The 20,368-nt window shown below is 45.4% G+C and overlaps 1 protein-coding gene across 2 annotated transcripts in view; it reads right to left on the reverse strand.

The window, feature by feature from the left end:
- Positions 1-1,347: 1,347 nt before the first annotated feature.
- The window catches only part of LOC140189041 (breast cancer metastasis-suppressor 1 homolog), a 33,066-nt gene continuing 14,045 nt past the window's right edge, over positions 1,348-20,368 (reverse strand). For both annotated transcript variants that reach the window (XM_072245729.1, XM_072245730.1), the window contains exons 3-12: positions 19,305-19,395; positions 18,717-18,844; positions 14,401-14,480; positions 13,862-13,958; positions 12,897-12,989; positions 8,264-8,328; positions 6,582-6,621; positions 6,421-6,486; positions 3,711-3,837; positions 1,348-2,110 (exon numbers count right to left, since the gene is read on the reverse strand). In XM_072245729.1, the coding sequence (XP_072101830.1) occupies positions 1,993-2,110; positions 3,711-3,837; positions 6,421-6,486; positions 6,582-6,621; positions 8,264-8,328; positions 12,897-12,989; positions 13,862-13,958; positions 14,401-14,480; positions 18,717-18,844; positions 19,305-19,395 (905 nt within the window). In that variant the 3' untranslated portion in view covers positions 1,348-1,992. The remainder of the gene's footprint in view (positions 2,111-3,710; positions 3,838-6,420; positions 6,487-6,581; positions 6,622-8,263; positions 8,329-12,896; positions 12,990-13,861; positions 13,959-14,400; positions 14,481-18,716; positions 18,845-19,304; positions 19,396-20,368) is intronic.

Consider the following 20,368-nt stretch of genomic DNA (forward strand, 5'->3'; position numbering starts at 1 on the left):
ACTCGGCAGGTCAGCACGGAAAGGAACAGGGTCGAGGTTTCAAGCCTAGTCCTTCTTCAAGTCCTGAAGACCTGACCTGCTTAGCTCCTCCAGCATTTTGTGTGTGTTACCCTGGATTTCTACCATCTCCTGTGTTAAGGAGACAGGAAGGAAGCATGATCAGTGATGTAGCTCCAAAATATTAATAGTCATCACCCTTTAGGAACATTCCCTCTAGCATTGAAGAAATTCGAGTAAGCTTTCATATATCAAGAAAAAATTTTAAAGTCAGAATAGTACACACAGAAACAGGCGCTTCAGCCCAGCTAGTCCATACAAAACTATTTAAACTGCCTACTCTCATCGACCTGCAGTGGGACCATAGCCCTCCATACCCCTACCGTCCATGTACCTATCCAAACCTCTCTTTAAATGTTAAAAATCGAGCTTGCATGCACCTCTTGCGCTGGCGGTTTGTTCCTTACTTCCACGACCCTCTGAGTGAAAATGTTTCCCCTCAGTCCCCTTAAACTTTTCCCCTTTCACCCTTAAACCATGACCTCAGGTTGTAGTCCCACCCAATCTCAGTGGAAAAAGCCTGCTTGCATTTACCCTGTCCTCACAATTTTGTACACCTCTATCAAATTTCCTCTCAATCTTCTAAATTCCAAGGAATAAAGTCCTAACCTATCTAATCTTTGTAAATTTTCTCTGTACTCTTCCAACCTCTGACATCTTTCCTGCAGGTAGCTTTCTTGCACACTTTCTCCTACTAATAATCTTTTCCAAATGTTTAGTTCCAACTACCTGCCTCTTTCCCTCATAGCTCACATGAGCCTTGAGCAGGTGATTTGGTCACAGGCATGCCAAGATGAAACTGCTGGTTACCTGCATACCCTTTGATAAAGCAGCTTCTCCAAAGTATTGGCCGTGCTCTGTCCAATGTGTGCACAACCCAATGGACCACGCTCTTTCCATTCTCAGTGACAAGTCACTTAAATTTAGGCTGGGAGGAGTGTATCCTGGCTGTGTTGTGGATATCCCCCTGCAGATGCCTGACTGACATACCTGTCTCACTCACTCGTGTTGAAGGCCTCTCTGCCCTCATCTCGGAAGTGCTGGGGTGCAGGCACTCTCAAAACTCCCCCACCCAAATCGATGTGCGGTGTCACTCAGCTCTGCAAGGTTGTTAAGCAGCCGGCAAGAATAGCAATGCAAGTCGGTCTTGCGCAACACACTCTGCTCCCATATCTTACCCTCCCTAACACTGGGCTATTGGGAATGCGTTGGAATTCCACTTGGGAATGACTGAGAGAAGAGAACGAGACACAAGAGGCAGCCAATCAAAAATGACAATCAAGAACAGCGTAAATGTCAAATATTTATTTTAATAGATGTCTTTTTTTTAAAGTTTTGATAGATTTGCAATAAACTTTTTATCTACGCGATCTCTATGGTTTTAGTGCTCCAGTATAGGATCAGTCCATTTTTTTTTTTAAAAAGTGCTGTACAATTGATGGAAGGCTGTATCCACCCACAGACGAGCTGTACTGTGCAACTGGAATCCATAAAGCACCGGCTGGATACAGGCCCCGACTGGGTCTTTTATTCTGTGGCTAACATCGCACACAGATTTGAGTCTTAGTGCAGGGTGGTCACCAAAGGGAAAAGTGCTAGAGAATTCTCTTGGCTTCGCCACGAATCTTGCTGGAAATCTGGAGAGGAGGCACTGGGGGGGGGGGGGGGCGGGGGGGGAGTTCTATTAGTCCGGCCTCCCCAAAGCCGGCTGTTTGCCCAAAGGTTTTACTCTAGATGTCAAAGAGTATCATCTCCACGTTGGTTTGACAACTTCTGTGCACGTTATAGCGACTTCCCAACAATCTTCCACATAAAGCCCTGGGTAGGAGGTTGCTTATCAAGAAGTGCTTTTCATATACAGCAATTGATATATATATTTTTTTTTTGCAATTAATTGAGACTCCCCTTAGGGCTCCGAAGGGTTAGTGTCGAAGTTCACGCTTTATGGATGGAGTATTTCCCTTTTTGAAGCTGGCTAACGTACAGCTTGGTCTTGCTGCCATCGGAACGGCGGAGCCAGACTTCTCCCGTGCTGACAGCCGTGATCAGTGCGCTGGAGGGGAAGAGAAAAGAATCGCGTCACAAGGATGCCGACCCAGCTGATCCAAGCCTGTCTGACGTGCCTGCAGTCCACTGTGCAAGTCCCAACTGGGGGGATCCCCAGCCCTCACCTCACGGGGCAGGTGGTCCTCTCCCCAATCCATGACCGGCCCTGAATTGTTCTGGCAGGACATTGGGTTCGAGTGCCCAGTGCTGGTGGACCAGAGCGCCATGCCACCCTTCACAACCACCAGGGTGTGCAACTATGGGCAACATCAGCATAAAGCACCAAACCACCTTCGCCCAACATTCAGATCAGGAACGGCTGGCTTTTCTCTAGCCCAGTGACACCCCGATTACTGTACTCCCATTGCCTCAGCAAGGAACTGGGAAGACAAACAGAAGCACGAGGTAGCTGATTCACTCCACACAGCCTGTGTCCACGGCACTGTGCTGAAGGTGGTGCACGCGGCCATGTATTCAAAGGATAACCTGTCAGCTTTAATAACGACATGCTGCCATTGTGAAGACCCCTGCTAGAAAGGGGGACAATTAAGTTTAGATGAGGCATCTGAAGTCAAAGGTTTACAAGGTGGACAGAGGTTGAGGGAGGGGAGTTCCACAGAGTGACTGAGAAAGGCTGATGGTCCATTGAAAAGGAAATGGTGAGTTTGTGTAGCTTTGTGAGTCAGATTCAGATTGATTTTTATAATCAAATGTACATCGAAGCAAACAGTGAAATGAGTTATTTGCGTTGACAACTGGCATGATAGTGTAGTGGTTAGCACAACACTTTACAGTACCAGCGACCCGGGTTCAATTCCCACCACCATCTGTGAGGAGTTTGTACGTTCTCCCCGTGACTGCATGGGTTTCCTCCGAGTGCTCTGGTTTCCTCCCACAGTCCAAAGGCATACCGGTTGGTAGGTTGATTGGTCATTGTAAATTGTCCTGTGATTAGGCTAGGGTTAAATCGGGGGACTGCAAAGGGCTTATTCTGCGCTGTATCTCAATAAATAAATAATATAACCCAAGGACATGCTGGGGTCAGCCTACAAGTGTCAGCACACTTAGGACAGCTGTTGTGCACGGCACGGTAACCGGAGCTCATATCCAAACCAACCTGACCACAATGCAGAGACAGAGGGATTGTGAGTGAGCGATTTTCTCCAGATGAAAAAAGGCAAAGTGTGAATATTGTGAAGAAGAAATGGGCCTCACATACTTAGGTTGGGCCCGCAGATGAGATTGTGATAAGGGCCTCCTATGACAGCTAAGTAAGGGCTAACCCCTCCAGGGGCACAATACACACACAGTATGAGCTAATTTCTCACTAGGTAACATCACTTAGTTAATCCTAAATTAGTGAGGGAGATGCTATCAGCCAAGATTCCTGTACTGAATGCAGTCCTGAGGGGAATGAATCCATGAAATGCTGCCTGAGTGAGTACATTAGTCAGGCAAGTACAGGATCGCTCTCAGCTTCCTCCCTTGCGGCCTCGCACCTGCAGATTTGGCAAAGATAACAGGAAGCACCCCTTCAATCTACGCTTTTACAGTGTGGGTGAGATAGGAAACACACCATCGTTAATTCAGAGTGTGAGAATGCTTACTGCGAGGGCGTTTCATCCTTCATTTCCAATACAATGCTCTGCCCTTTGGTGTACCAGTCTCCCTCGTAAAACAGTCTGCCATCTTCACACTTAGCCACGTACAAATGCTTCTCCTGCTTGGGCAGCACTGTTTGGGCCAGGGTTTGGTGAGGAAAAAAGAAATCAGACTTGTTACACAAGCTTTTCATCTCTTTTGTGAACTCAGATTCATTTTCAGTTTTGTAAAATCAATTTTGACTACCATGCAAAATTAGCATCTGTTACAACCAAGCACTGTCTACTGGAGAGCCCTCTCCAGAGACCGTTGTGTTTAAGTCCCACTCTGGGAATCTGGAGGAGCTCTGAGGGAATGAACCCCTTCAGCTGAATTCTAAAGACAGTCCAACACCAACACAAAAGGGTGCAGGTTAACCTTTCCCAGGTCGCCCAGCTTACCAGCACCACTACCAAAATGATGTTCGCCAGATGTGCTTGTGTGGCTTTGCCCTTTGCCAACAGTTCAAAATAGACTTGAACGTGAAGCTTTTTGGGAACGCTTCTGAAATATGATCGATGGCTTCCCTACCACAGACTGAAGTGATACTCGGAACTCCCAGTCTAGGCTAATTTTAACATTGACCAAAATTCAAAAATCTGAGGAGTAAAGGGAATTGTGCTTGATTCCCTATAGGTTAATTTGCAGGTTGAGTCAATGGTAAGAAAGATAAATGCGATGTTAGCATTCATTTCAAGAGGACTAGAATATAAAAGCAAGGATGTAATGTTGAGGCTTTACGAGGCACTGGTGAGTACTGAGAGCAGTTTTGGGCCCCTATCTGAGAAAGGATGTGCTGACATTGGACAGAGTTCAAAGCAACTTCATGAAAATGATTCCAGGATTGAATGGCTGGTCATATGAAGAGCATTTGATGGCTGTGGGCCTGCATTCACTGAATTCAGAAGAGTGAGGGCTGACCTCATTGAAACCTATCGAATGGTGAAAGGCCTTGATAGAGTGGATGTGGAGAGGATGTTTCCTGTGGTGGGGGGATTGGGGAGGGGAGGGGGGAGTCTAACTCCAGAGGACATAGCCTCAGAATAGAAAGGGGGGGGGGGTCCTCTTAGATCGGAAATGAGGAGGAATTTTTTTAGCCAGGAATGGTGAATCTGTGGAATTTGTTGTCACATGTAGCTGTGGAGGCCAAGTCTTTGGGTATATTTATGGCAGAGGTTGATAGATTCTTGATTAGTTAGGGCATGAATGGACACGGGGAGAAGACAGGAGATTGGGGATGAGGGCGAAAGTGGATCAACCATGATGAAATGGCGGAGCAGACTTGATGGTTCAGATGGCCTAACTCTGCCTCTTTATCTTATGGTCTTAGCTGTTACATTGAATCTACAAGTGAGGAGGTTGTTATGGTACAGTCTATAAGAAGATTGATTAGACCACAGCTGGAGCTGGAGTACAGTCCTGATGAAAGGTCTGAGCCCGAATCGTTGACTGTTTACTCTTTTCCATAGACGCTGCCTAGCCTGCTGAGTTCCTCCAGCATTTTGTGTGTGTTGCTTTGGACTTCCAGCACCCGCATATTTTCTTGTTTGTGGAGCACTGTGTGCAGTTCTGGTTGGTGCATTACAGGAAGGATGTGATCGCATTGGAGAGAGGGCAGAGGACTGTCAGCAGAACAATGAGGAAAGATTGTTTAGGGTGGGTTTGGTTTGCCTGAGGCAGTGGAGATTGGGGAAGAGAGGGGGAGCAGATCGAACTATACAAAGTTCAAAGTAAAATTTATTATCAGAGTAGATACATGTCACCACATACAACCCCCAGATTCTTCTTCCTATGGGCATACTCAGCAAATCTATAGAACAGCAACAAGAAACAGGATCACAAGAAACCGTGCAAATGCAAATATAAATAAATAGCAGAAAATAACCAGAGCATAAAATAACAAGATAAAGAGTCCTTAAAGTGAGACAACAGGAATTCTGCAGATGCTGGAAATTCAAGCAACACACATAAAAGTTGCTGGTGAACGCAGCAGGCCAGGCAGCATCTCTAGGAAGAGGTGCAGTCGACGTTTCAGGCCGAGACCCTTCGTCAGTTAGTCCTGACGAAGGGTCTCGGCATGAAACGTCGACTGCACCTCTTCCTAGAGATGCTGCCTGGCCTGCTGCGTTCACCAGCAACTTTAAAGTGAGACCTTCGGTTGTGGGAACGCCGGAAGTAGAATGAGTGTACTTATCCACTTTTGTTCAAGAGCCTGATGGTTGTGGGGTAGTAACTGTTCCTGAACCTGGTTGTGTGAGTCCTGAGGCTCTTGTACCTTCTACCTGATGGCAGCAGCGAGAAGAGAGCATGGCCTGAGTGGTGGTGATCTCTGAGATTGTACCGAATTATGAGGGTAGACAGCAGGAACCTTTTAATCATAGTGGAGTTGTCTAAAGCTAGAAGATAGTTCAGTTGGGGTAAAGGGTAAGGGGTTTAGAGTGGACTCAAGAGTTTTTTTACCCAGGTGGTGATGAACTGACCTCACCGTTGGGGTGGGTGGTGTAGATCATCACATTTAAGAAGTATCTAGCACTTGAATTACCAGGGCATTGAAGGCTATAGATCAAGTTATGGTAAATGTGATTGGTATACATGGCTCCTTCTGCATACAGCATAGTGAAGTGACTCTACATGAAAAGAGGATTCTTTATTAGTTACAGTGTGAGAACAACTTACCCGAGTCACTTAAGAGCTGTGCCGAAACTTTTGCCTTCTTACCGTGGGCTGCGTCAGAACCAGTACCTAGGAAGTAAACAAACAAAGACTAACTTATCCATGCTGATACGGAATGGTCTCCAACCACCCAGTTCGCACATTCACTGACACCCTTCACTCACCATCTGACTTTCTTTTCTGCTGACTGATGACTGCTTTCGCCTGCAAGGCAAAGAGGAGATTTACGACATTGTTCCATTCATCGGCACTGACAGATATGCATCAAACCCCCTCACACTCTCAGTGGCTTGCAGACACAACTGGTATTCAACCCAGGACAAACAATCCGCCAACTAAGAAACCACAAGGCTTCGACAGAGCCGATGTGGAGAAGGTGTTCCCTGTGGTGGGGGGAGCCTAAGACCAGAGGACACAGCCTCAGAATAGAGGGGTCTCCATTTAGAACAGAGATGAGGAAGAATTTCTTTAGCCAGGGGTGGTGAATCTGTGGAATTCAATGTCACATCATTGGGTACACTTAGGCAGAGGTTGACAGACTCTTGATTAGTCAGGGCATGAAGGGATATGGGGAGAAGGCAGGAGATTGGGACTGAGAGAGAAAATGAATCAGACATAGTGGAGCAGACTCATTGGAGCAAATGGCCTAATTTTGCACCTATATCTTACAGTCTTACAACCTTCCTCTGCATAACCTTTAACTCTAGCCCTCACTGCATCTCTCTGAAATGTCCGTCTAAAAAGCAAGGGAAAATGAAAAAGGATAGAATGGAGGTCGACCTTCCCACAATACACAAAGACAGAAAAGGGCTCCTATTAAGACCAAAATTCTTTTAAAAGAGCGTTGCAATGCAGTTCAAAATACATTTACTATCGAAGTACGTATAACGTATAAAAGTTTGAGATTTCTCTCCCTACAAGCAGCCACAAAACAAAGAAACCCAAAAGAGCCCATTAAAAGACCGAAAAACACTCAATGTGTAGACAGAGAAAGAGAAAAAAAAAACACAAATCGTGCAAACAATAAAAGTAAGCAAATAGCATTTAGAATGAAAGTGAGTCCTCAGACACGAAGCCCGGAGCAGGCCCGCAGCCTCAGTTCGCCATGTAATGGAGTAAACGTCGTGATCTGTCCACGTGACTGCAAGTACCCGTCACCAGCTCTACCAGTCTAGCTCCACGTATTATCCCACAGAAAGAAATGAAGCCCGACGTCTGTGCATGTCTGGGTAGACAACAGAGCATTGCACTGAAGCTTGTTGTACAAGTCAGAAATCCCTGGACTCCTCACATCACGTATGGTGATAGCTGAGAATTTGTGTGGACATACCGCAGCAAGGCAGGTTACAGTGGCAGTGCCTGGTAAGTGCAAGTTCACCCATACCCCATAGATCGGTTAACTCTCTGCCTTAAAGCTAAGGAAGCTGACCCAGCTGACTTAATGCTTGCGAGAAGAAGAAAAAAAAAATTGGAAATATCTATGTCAGATAACACTTGTGCAGAGGGAAATGAGTTTTTGCCCCAGGTTGTTGACATTTCCACAGAAGAAAGAGAGTGAGTGCTGAGGATGGGAGAATAGAAAGAACTGGAGAGGCTTAGGAAACTTAGGTCTGTGAGGGACCGACACAGCACGGATTGCTGGGCTGGCAACTCAGTGAGGGTTTGAGACCAGAGGGAGCTTGTTTTACCAAAACCACAGAGGGAGCAAAGAAACTGAGTGGGGATAATGTGAACAGTTAGTGTCAAAGAAATGGAAGATACTTTAGAGAATGCCAAGCACAGTTAGGGAGCAGAAGACAAATACTGATGGGGAAGCTGTATCCCGAAGGTCAGGAGCAAATTTTACCTTTTTGATGGCAGCCCAGTCCTCCAAAATATCAATATCTCGTAACATGTAGACTATATATGGACGTGCTCCAGCGTTAAGGAATGAAATCCAGAGGATGTTATGCTTTTATGTCTAGGAATACTCTTTACATTACCACCTGAAAAAGAGGGCAAGTAACACCCCAAGGAATGCCAGTGAGGATGAAATTATACCCAGCCTCACATAAATAATTAGATTCATTCTTCTACTCACTTTGCAGAAAAACGGGGCACCCAGTTTGTAGAAAGGAAGACAGCACTAACAACATCAGATTGTATAATGTTAACCTAGTTTTGGAAAGTGAAAGACAGTGGAAGTCAAGACTCACAGGGCTGGTGGGCTGTATCAAAGTACAGAGCACTTTGATACCTTCACCTCCTTCCCCTGGTTTCACACCATCTCCAGTAAAGTTCAAAGTACATTTATTATCAAAGTATGTATTTAATACTACCTAGAGATTCATCTCCTAACATGCAGCCACGAAACAAAGAAGGCCAAAAGAACCCATTTAAAAAAAAGACCAAACGCCCAATGTGCAGAGAAAAAAAATCACGCAAACAATAAATACAAGCAAATAGCGTTCTGAACTAAAGTCCACAAAGAGAGTCCGTCCACAGTCCCTGAGTTCGGTACAGAGCCAGCAGCGAGCTGAGTAGGCCCAACCCTCATCCTGGGTCCTGACACCCTGATCTTTTCAATCTGGCCTGGTGCATAGATCATCGACCAAACATGGGGTTAAGTCTGGGGCCTGGACCCCGCTACCTCGATTCAGCCTGGAGCCGACCTCTCCAATTTGGCCCAGCTGCAAAATAAACCCAATGCCGCAACCCGGACCAACCTGTAGGAAAGCAGGAATAGCCAGCAAATATGACAACCTGTAGAAAAGCAAGAGATAATTAGTCCACTAGCTTTACCAGTCCCTCTGCTGGGATATCTTTATTCTGAGGCACACTGTCATTTAATTTTTTAAAATAAATTGGAAGATTTTGCCCGCAGGACTCTATCGGAGGTCCAACATCGTGTAGCCAACAGCTGACACACAGAACAAGGCAGAAATGATCATTCATATTCCACCTTTCATTCCCTCTGAATTGCCAGAGTGCCTCACAGCCGATGAAGTGCCTGAGACGTGCAGCCATCGCTGCAACGTGAAAACGCTCTGGCCAGTTTACATATAGAAGGCTCCCACAGCAATACAGTGAAGATGAGTCAAACTGTTTTCCCAGCATTAGCAAGGTCAGCAGTAAGGAATCCCACTGATCTTTTGAGTAGCGGCTATAAGGAACTTTACCTTCACTCCAGAGTTCAACATTTCATCAGGGCTTGGCACATTACACCTTTCTCCTAATGTGCTCAAACACGCAGAAGGGAGGCTTGAGTCTTCCACCTCACTCAGCTGACATGTAAAGTCTTGCACAGACTTGACTATCAAATTCCCAATCACACAAAAAGACCCAATCTCTGATTCAAAAACACCAGCACCTCTTCTCCCAAGCTAACCCAGGTATAATCGCTCTCAAATTGTCTAAATATGCAAAACTGATCTGAGGACCCTTCTACTTCTTCCTTATACAGAGACTCGACCTCTCCTCCACCACACATTAATTCTTTAATTGAACTACAACCCACTCACCATCTCCAAGTTAAAGATGTAACTATAAGATTTCACAGGGCAACCTGTCTCTTTGTGGAATACATTATCTTGGTCTTATTCTGTCCCTTTCCCACTGCTCCCTTCACTAATACAGAGCTCAAAACTCAAGCATCTTTCCCCCAACTTTCACTTTTGCATGGTCCATATCTCATTCTTTTCTTAAAATCCATCTCAGGCGAAGAGTTGGCTTCGGATACCCATGGGCCCACCGACTCACGCAGCTGCGAACCACACCCCATCCTGCTCTGCTTCCTGCAAGAACCCCTCAGTTTCTCTGTCATATCTACACTGATGAAAAGACTTTGAGACGTCTTCCTTTTACCTTAACCAAACTTTTCTCTCTTCTGGTAATTGACACAGGGCACCAAACTGTGCCTCCTCAATTTCCTGTACTTCTCCTCCCTGCCAGAACAAGGGGCTTCCTTTGACCTAACCTCACAACCCACCCACTCCGCCCCCCGCCGGTATCAACGGATTATGCTCTATAATTTCTGCTACCTCCACCAGGATTCAGCCAGCAATATTATCGACATTCAACATTCTGAAGGCAAACCCTGTGACTCCCTGCTTTGCTCTTCCACCTCCACCCAATCGTTTGTGGTATTTCCCCTTGCAACCACAGGCAAAGCAGCACTTGTCTTTTACCTCCTTCCTTTCCACCACGCACTGTTAGTGTAATGTTATTACAACATCAGCGGCCTGGGTTCAATTCCCCCGCTGTCCATAAGGAATGTGCATGTTCTTCCCGTGACCGTGTGGGTGTCCTCCCACGTTCCAAAGACACATGAGTTAGTAGGTTAATTGGTCACGCAGGAGCAATTTGGCAGTGTAGACTCTTTGAGCTGGAAGGGCCTGTTACCCTACATAAATGGTGAAATGGCAGTAAGTAAGCAAGTCCCGAAATAAACAAGTATATCCAAGGATCCAAAACGACACAGTAGCATATGGGTTAGCATAATGCCTTACAATAACAGCGACCCAGGTTCAATTCTCACCGCTGCACGTGCGAATTTGTACGTTCCCCCCATAACCGCGTGGATTTTCTCCAGGAGCTCTGGTTTCCTCCCACAATCCAAACATGTACTGGTTGGTAGGTTTATTGGTCATTGTAAGTTGTCCCGTGACTAAGCTAGGGTTAAGCCAGGGGATCGTTTGCTGGCATGGCTCAAAGGGTCAGAAGGGCCAATTCTGTGCTGTATCTCAATAAATAAATAAACAGATAAAACATTATTTCCAGATATACTAGAAATTCATTTGCACTTCCATTACCTGCTGGTTACAATGTGATCTCTTCTACACTGGAGAAATCAAGCACCTTTCAGAACACCTCTGGGTGATCCTGAGCTTCCAGTCATCTATAATACTCCCAACTCTGATCTGTCTCCTGCCTCCTACACCATTACAAAAATGCACAGTGGGAGTTCAAGGAACAGAACCTCATTTTCCAACAGCGCATTCTGGACCCCTTGGGTCCCAAAAAGGGATGTAGGTAACTAGCCTCTTTCATTTTCCGCATGCTTTATACATTCAGTTTGTTCCTTTGTCTCCAACATCCAAAATAAAATGTTTACTCAGACTACTTTGATCTGAACCCTAACACAGACGTTTGCTCCACTTCTCTTTCAGAACCCTTTTTCTTTTCTCCCTCACATTCTACTAGTTCTGCTGTTTTGATCTCAAACTACGACTCTTTTGGAAATCATGGATGTTGTCTCACTCACTGTCTCATGGTCCTGGTTTGGTTTCCATTTCCCAGTATCTGTGAGGTTTTACTCCCATTCCCGACTGAGTTTTGCTCCCATTGTCTCTGCAGCTCCCATTCCACATCATTCCAAATGGAACTCAATCCATTCATTATGTGTGTGACGTGGCCGATCATAGTCCCATGACCATGACTGTTCTTGGCAAATTGGCAACTTCTTCTACAGAAGTGGTTTGCCATTGCCTTCTTTAAGCAGGTGCTACATCTTGCAGGGTGACCTGCAGGCTAGTGGAGGGAAGGAACGCCTCACACTTCCTTTGGTAGAGACATATCTCCACCCCGCTACCCCGGAACTCAATCTAGATTTGGTAAAGTCACAAATCTGCTGCTCGGTGGACATTCAATGCAAAGTTCAGTGGATTGGAATTGAATTAAATCAGTTCCTCAATTCTTCCCTGGAAATATTGGTTAGATCTTTGGATATAGTTATTTATTCAGAGATACTGCACAGTAGCAGGGCCTTTGGGCCCAATGAGCCCACGCCACCCAATTACACCCATGTGACCAGCTAACCTTAACATCAGATAATCTGCAGATGCTAGAAATCCAAAGCAACACACATACAAAAGTGTCCTGAAGAAGGTTCTGAGCCCGAAACGTCGACTGCTTACTCTTTTCCATTGATGCTGAGTTCCTCCAACATTTCATGAATGTTGCAATCAGCTAACCCCTATATCTTTGGAATGGGAGCACCAAAAGGAAACCCACCCTGTCGGAGAACGACCAAACTCCTTACCGACAGTAGATGGAGGATAGATGGCATACCCCTTTGGAGACGATGGTGAAGGATTACCAGGGAGCTTGATGGCATCAGGAAAGGAGGAAGCACTGAGAGGATGAATTTCTCCAGCTTTGGGACACCAGGACTGAAACTGTATGGGTGTTGCTGAGCCTTATGATATACAACTGCACTACACACTCAACGAAACATTTACAAAAGCTGTTAAATCGTATCAGCTGCTCCCTGACACATCTCTTCTCCCAAAAAAAATCTCATTCACAGCCCCCTTCACTTCATCAGCCTACCTTTCTATTGTGATCTCCCTGTACTCCTTGTGGTACCAAGTTCCAGATGAAGGGTGCAGATCACTGGGGGAGGAGGGTAATACGATGGACCTCAGCCACGAGCAGCTATATTTCACAAACTGACTGCTACTTTAGAAATGCGAAGAAGCACAGCGGGCGTGAAAGGATATCAGACACTGTCGCCACCTTCTTCTTCTTTTCTGGTTTCAGCGTGTCGGTCTTCTTCTTGCTCCGCTTCCCGCGAGCCTCCTCGTTCCACCATTCTATTGAAAATGGAAACTGGTGAAGTGAGTAGAATTACCGGAACCTGCTCTGTGTGCACACCGGGCAAAGAAAGAGCTTCAGCCCATCGCACTTTTTGTGTCACCGAACGCTATAACCTCCACCTCCAAAAATAAAAAGCTACTAATGTCCCTTGAATAGCTCTGGACTTCATCCGTCCATTCTCATAATATTCTTGGCATTATTGCACGAAGATGCTGGTCGGTTCTTGCCTCTTTGGCTAGGGTTATGCTTTAACTGGCGATGGCGATTCAGGGCTTGCCTTTCTGCCATCGGGCTTCAACTTAGCCTTTTTTCAAATCTGGCAGCTATGTTCTTCTGGCCCTTCCCAGAATCCCAACCCCAAGGGATAGCTCTTCTCTGCTCATTTACACCTCAAGCTCTGATCTGCGCAGAGCGCTGTTTGAGGTGTCTGGTTCTGTTCTCTGCACTCAGAGAGCTCACCGACATTGGAGCTGACTTCAGCTTTGGCGCTTCGCTCGTACTTTGTCCCTGCCACATCAGGTCTGAACTGCACACTGCAAACCATAGTTAATACTGGCTTTCATCCTGGTTCAGTCAGTCCAACTTTCAACATCAGAGTTTCCCCGAGTTCAAAATGGATCAGAGCAAGGAAGTTACAATTAGTCTCAATGCCTTTGGGTGAGAAAATGATAGGACCTTGTTATAATCGACAGCGCGGGTGGTCTTTGGAGGAGCAGAGGAAGATCTGACTTCTGAAGGACACTGCACTACCTTTCCAGCACTCACTGAAGGATAATCACACAGTCAAAATGGCAGATTCTCTTTGAGCTCCTGCCCGATCAGAGCCAACATGCTGAACTTAGGAGAGGAAAAAGGTGAAAACACTGACCGGAGGTGATGTCTATACTCTGCTTGTCCTCTTCCAGTCGCTGAATTCTTTCCAGTAGCTCATTCTGCATATTATCAAACAACAGCAGCTTCTCACTCTGAATGCACCATGGAAATAGAGAGAGAAATTAGCCCTTTGTGAAGCAATTCAGACAGAGAGCAGATAGAATAGGCAAGACAATTACACGGTGTGTGTGTGTGTGCGTGCGTTAGGGACTACCCAGGTACTATCAGGGGGCAATTGAGGGGTACCTCTTCAGGGCCTGGCCTGACTATGTTACATAAGCTGCCCAGCCCAAATCCTTTACTTCACTTCTCCAAAGCATTTTTTGATATGGTATTACATTGATGGTGTTGAGGAAATGCACTCTAATGATATTCTAGGTAACCTCAGTTGGGAAACTACATAGAGCAGAGTGGGTTTGTTGTTGGAAGAAGAGAAATAAAATTTCCATTTATGCATGGTCAACAAATCTCTCTCATCAATGCCCTAAACAAAACAAGAATATTAAAACAAAAGAGCTGGTACGGCTTGCTTACCTCCCCATGTTGCCGGGCTCCTTGCAGTTCACATTCGTACCTATTTCTGATCACCTCCAAACACAGATCTTTATATACACCTGTCCGATGCAGAATTAGGAAAAGGTTAGTCTCTCCTCACGGCAGCATGCTGAGCCCACACAATCACCCCCAACCAACCATCCAGAAACAGCGTGAAATAGGCCCTTATAGCTGTGCTGACCAGCCACCCCCAATTTAAGTGCAGCCTAATCATGGAACAATTTACAATGATCAATCAACTTACCAACCCTACGTCTTTGGGCTGGGGGAAGAAACCAGAGCACCCGGAGAGAACGTACAAACTCCTTAGAGACAGTGGTGGGATTTGAACCCGTCGTCTGTACTGTAAAGCGTGGCACTAACCACTATGCTCCCGTACCACCCAATATCAAACTTTGCGATTCATGTTAGTGGTTTATTTATTTATTGAGATACAGCATGGAGTAGGCCCTTCGAGCAACGGCACCCCGCAATCCCTCCATTTAGTCCACAGGCAATTTACAATTAACCTACCAGACGGTACACCTTTGGACTGTGGGTGGGAAACTGGGGCACCAGAGGAAACCCACACAGTCTTGGGGAAAATCTACAGGTGGCAGCGTGAGTTGAATCTAGGTCACTGGTACTGTGAAGCGTTTTGCTAACCACTACGCTACCATGCCTCACAAGTATATAATGTCTTCACGAAGCAGCGCTTCAAAAGGTGGCGTCCATCATTAGGGATTCCATCCCCATCACCCAGGACATGCCCTCTTCTCATTGCTACCATCAGGAAGCAGGTACAGGAGCCTGAAGACTCACACTCAATGATTCAGGAACAGCTTCTTCCCCTCTGCCATCCGATTTCTGAATGGACATTGAACCCATGAACACTACCTTACGACATTTTTATTTCTATTTTTTTTGCACTTCTTATTTAACTATTTAATATATGTATACATACTGTAATCCAGTTTTTTCTATTATCATGTATTGCATTGTACTGTTGCCACAAAGTTAACAAATTTCATGACATATGCGGTGATATTAAACCTGATTCTGATTATAGTTGTGGCAATGTATAGGATAGCACAGCTTGCACTGCCCTCTTGTCACTTGCAGAAATCCGCCTGCAAATGATCCAATTCACACGGTATTCTCCAAAGGAAGGAGTAATAGTGACAGGAGCAATCATTCAGTTCTACCAGAAGGATTCACTTCTCCCATCCTCATTAATCTCTGATTACGCAGATTGGTCAGGACAGTTTCCACTTCCCCCTTTTGTCATGAATATGCCCGGGTCTCGTTAGCTTTTACAGAAACCCATCCCTCACATTAGGTATCCTTACTTGGAGACAAAGCTGAGTGAATTACGATGCCAATGGACTGAAAAACAAAGTGCAAACTGAAAATATGTAAACCAGTGGAGAGGACAAAGGTGGGGTGGGGAGGGGTAGAGCCATAGAACAAAAAGTGATAAATTGCTGGGTTAAGTGCCTGCATATCAAGTATAAAGTTTCACTTTTGTGGCAGGACAGAATTAGGCAAGAAGTGCATGAATCCTCTGGAATCCTCCCAACCTGGGGTCCAAGGATCCCTTGCTTAATGGTATTGGAAGTTCGAAACCCCTGATGTAAAAGGAGTCAAATATCGTCTACTTTATAGGTTACCAAGTACAGTGGTGGGATGGCGACTGATGTATAACTTGCAAAGTAATTAGTTACGAGATCTAAGAGCTATGAAATAGTGGCGTTATGCAACTTTAACTTCCTGCGTAGTGAATAGGGCAGTGAATGTGTTGAGTGAAGAAATCTTCAAGGATGATCTTTCTTTGTCTATATGCTTCTTGTTCAACAAGGAAAGCTATTACTGGATGGAGTTCCGGGGAACGAAATGGATTGAGCAGAAAATGCCACTTTCTGGGAAGTTCCTGGGAATATCATGTGGCTTAGTTATAATAGTTTATGTAAAACTAACAGACATAAATAAAAGCAACACGCACAAAATGCTGGAGGAACTCAGCAGGTCAGGTGGCATCTATGGAAATAAATGAAGTTGACGTTTCGGGCTGAGACCCCTCTTCAGGACTGAGAGGGAGGGGGAAGACAGCAGAATAAAAAGGAGATGGGGAGGAGAAGGCTAACTGTAAAGTGATGGGTGAAGCCAGGTGGGTGGGAAAGGTCAAGGGCTGGAGAGGAAGGAATCTGATAGGAGAGCAAGTTGTTTTGTTATGTCTCCCCTCTCGCTGTAAAACAGGGACATCTCTTTTTCCTTATTAGGGAGAGAGAGCCTGTGCTATGTTGAACTACCAAGTGAATGAGTAGCCTTTGGGGTATTGCAAGTCTTTATTGATGCTTTGCTGCACGCTTGAGTGCTCGATGGGGGGTGCCGATGCTTTTTTGCTGGTGGGGGTGGGGGAGAGGGGTCGTTGCTTTGCTGCTGCTTGTGCGTGGGTGGGGGGAGCTGGGGGGGTTTGGGGTTCTAACATTTAACTGTCATTCATTCTTTGGGGCACTCCTCTGTTTTCGTGGGTGTTTGCGAAGAAAAAGAATTTCAGGATGTATACTGTATACATTTCTCTGATAATAAATGTACCTATTGAGGAAAATGGACCATAGGAGAAAGGAAGTGGGGGCGGGGGGGGCGACCCAGGGGAAGTAATAGGCAGATGAGAAGTAGTAAAAGTCAGAGTGGGGAATAGGGAAGGTGGGTACAGTTTGATTACCGGAAGGAGAAATCAATATTCGTGCCATCTAGTTGGAGGGTATGCAGATGGAATATAAGGCGTCACTTCTCCACCCTGAGGGTGGCCTCATCTTGGCATAAGAGGAAGACATCGATCAATGAATGGGAATCAGAATTAAAATGTTTTGTCACTGGGAAGTCCCGCTTGTGGTGGATGGTGTGAAGGAGCTAGACAAAGCAGTCCCCCAAACTACAGTGGGTTGTAAATAAATGCGGACCTGAAAAGGAAAGAAGGCCGAAACTTTATTAATGACAAACCATGTCTGATCGTTTAAGTTTTTCTCTTGATGGCCTTCTTGAAAGGTGTTGAGGACGAGGCAGCTGATGGTGAGTATTTGATGGAAGTACCACAGAATAGCCTTGTTAGCAAACAAAAACCTGTGGATAATAAGCAATACACACAACACCTGGGTAGCCTCCAACCTGATGGCACAGACATCAATTTCTCCAACTTCTGCCATTTCCCCCTCTCCTCTCTCCTTCACCATTCCCCATTCCTGTTTCCCTCTCTCACCTGCCCATCACCCATCTCTGGTGCTCCTCCCCCTTCCCTTCCTTCCATGGGTCTTCTGTCCTCTCCGATCAGAATCCCCCTTCTTCAGCAATCTCTATCTCTTTCACCAATCAACTTCACCCTTCCCCCTCTCCTGGTTTCACCTGTCACCTAGTACCTCTTTCTACCCTTCCCCTCACCTTCTTATCCTGACTTTGAATCTCTTTTTTCCAGTCCTGATGAAGGGTCTTGACCCAAAACATCGACTATACTCTTTTCCACAGATGCTGCCCATCCTGCTGCATTCCTCTAGCACTTTGATTTCCAACATCTACAGACTTTCTCTTGTTTGGGATAACAAGCAACATTGCCCTAGGATTAGGGAACAACGTGGATTTTGTTTTGACTGAAGGGAGGTGTGCGACAAGGTTTGCATTATTTGTGATACACGTTGATAGGAGATGGGATTGGTGTACAAGGGATAAATTTTTAATACTACCCGAGCGATACAAAACCTAAAAGCCAAGTGTCCGATGAAAGAAGATTTTAAGTGGATGCACGCAAGTTGATGGGATGCGCAGAGACATGGTGGAAGAAATTCAACATTAAAAAATGCAAAGTGATTCAGTCAGGTAGGCAGAAAAACCACGCACATTAGGTATTAGTATTGAGAACAAAAAAAATCCAGTAGTAATTGTGCATAAACTTTGAAGGTAGCAGGACTGCTGAAGCGTGTACTAATCCTGGGCTTTATAAATAAGCATCGAACAGAGAAACTAAGAATTTCACTAAACTACTCTGCCCCAGCTACAGGAATAAGTGGGTAAGAGCAGGGGGATGGGAACAATGCAATTGATCTTTAAAAAAAATGGACACAGACTCAGTGATTCTATGCACCACATTTTTTTTGATTACACATAATCTGCTTGCTTTAACCACTTAAGTTTGCTCTGTCAGATGAGTTAAAGCGTCAACTGGCCACGCCTAAAATTACCCCCTATCCTCACTGACACACAGTACTCAACTTGACAGGCCCGTACAGTAGGTGTGAGGTTAACTCAGAGGTGCCTCTGTTTACCTGCTACCTCAGTTCTGATTTTCATGTTCTTCTGCAGGACAGCCAGGGGCTCCAAGTACTCAGTTGCTTTCCCTGCGATCACCTCGTCCAGCTTGGCTTCCACCTGGCTCAGTCTCTCTTTGTACAGTCTGTAAAAGAGAAGCTCTCGATTTTACCCTCTGTACTCAGAGCAAATCCTCTGCCAACCTTTACCGAGCAATCTGTTAAACTGCAGAAAGTTATTTCTTTGCCGGGCTTCTCGCCCTCCTTTCCTAAAGATGCTGACTCTCGACGGGGAGTGAATTCCGCCCTCCAAGCAGCCATTCTTCGCCCATATGCGTAGTTAGTTAGTCTGGCTGGCTATTCAACTGCGGGCAGCATCGCGGCCCATTCTGACTTTTGTCCTTACCCAATCTAAAAAGGGAATTCCATTTTTAAAACACGATCCAGTGACTCCTGTATGTGCGCCACACCCTAGCCTCACACACATCAAGAACGCTCTCTCGATCTTTGGGACTGTCGAAGAATCTGTGCTCAGCAGGAAGCAACGCCTTCAGGAGAGGAGAGAACCAGAAGAGATTTTATTCAAAAAGAAACTAATCAGCGTACTGTTCTTTCAGATCCGTGAACTGCTTCTCCAGGTCTGACATCTCGTCCAAGCACTCGGTGCGGCGCCGCTCACAGTCCTCATCGTCCATCTCTAGAAAACGCAAAACACGGCCAAGATTAGACCAGTCGGAATAAGATGGCTACTTAGCTGCTCTGTCACCTGGGTGAAATGACTTACAATTTACAGCACAGGAACCGGTCACTCTGCCTGAGAGAGGTACACAAGCCTCTGCTCGCCTTACTTCACTTGACCCTCTCATGCACACAACCACCCTTTCTAAGCCTCGACATCTTTAATAGAAAGACTGAGTGAAGTGTAATGACTGCCACATATATAGCTATTCTGTACCACTAACATTCAGAGGCAGCTGTGTGGTAAGTGTGGATAAGTGTCCAGCTGCTACTTTTTTGTGTTAATTGGTTGGTGGTGTTGGAAACCAGTTTTTTTAATAATACTTTCTATAAGATTTGTAGTTTTTAAACAAACACGTGTATTTTTCACAATATGTGGAGGTTCATTCCCCACTAACAGGCAGCTGAACTAACAGTTCACCACCTTTCTCATCTTTCATTGGTTAAGTGTTAGTACATGACCCAAGTGATGTGATTTTTAATTACGTTAACTATAACTAGATTATTCCCGATCTAAGGAATTTCTTATCTATAAAAGTGAAGGATTTTTCAGGAGGCACTATCTTGGCTTCTTCATTCCTTTGCCTACACACCTCTTGGCATCGTTTCTCAGCTCTTTAAAAATGCTTTAAGTGGTTCTGTTTACTATCAGAGAATGTAAACAGTATGCAACCCGAAAAACAGAAGAACCCCAAAAGAATGAACAACAGAAAAACATTAGAAACCAATCGCAAATAAGAGAAAATCTGCAGAAGCTGGAAATCTGAGCAACACACACAAAATACTGGAGAAACTCAGCAGGCCAGGCAGCATCTATAGAAAAAAGTACAGTCGACGTTTCAGGCCGAGAGCCTTTGGCAGAACCCCAAGGACCCGAAATTAAACAGAGATCCATCAGCAGGGCGGGTGGGGACGGGAAAGAAATAGAATAG

This window comes from Mobula birostris, chromosome 28, assembly GCF_030028105.1.
Source record: "Mobula birostris isolate sMobBir1 chromosome 28, sMobBir1.hap1, whole genome shotgun sequence".
Lineage (NCBI taxonomy): Eukaryota > Metazoa > Chordata > Chondrichthyes > Myliobatiformes > Myliobatidae > Mobula > Mobula birostris.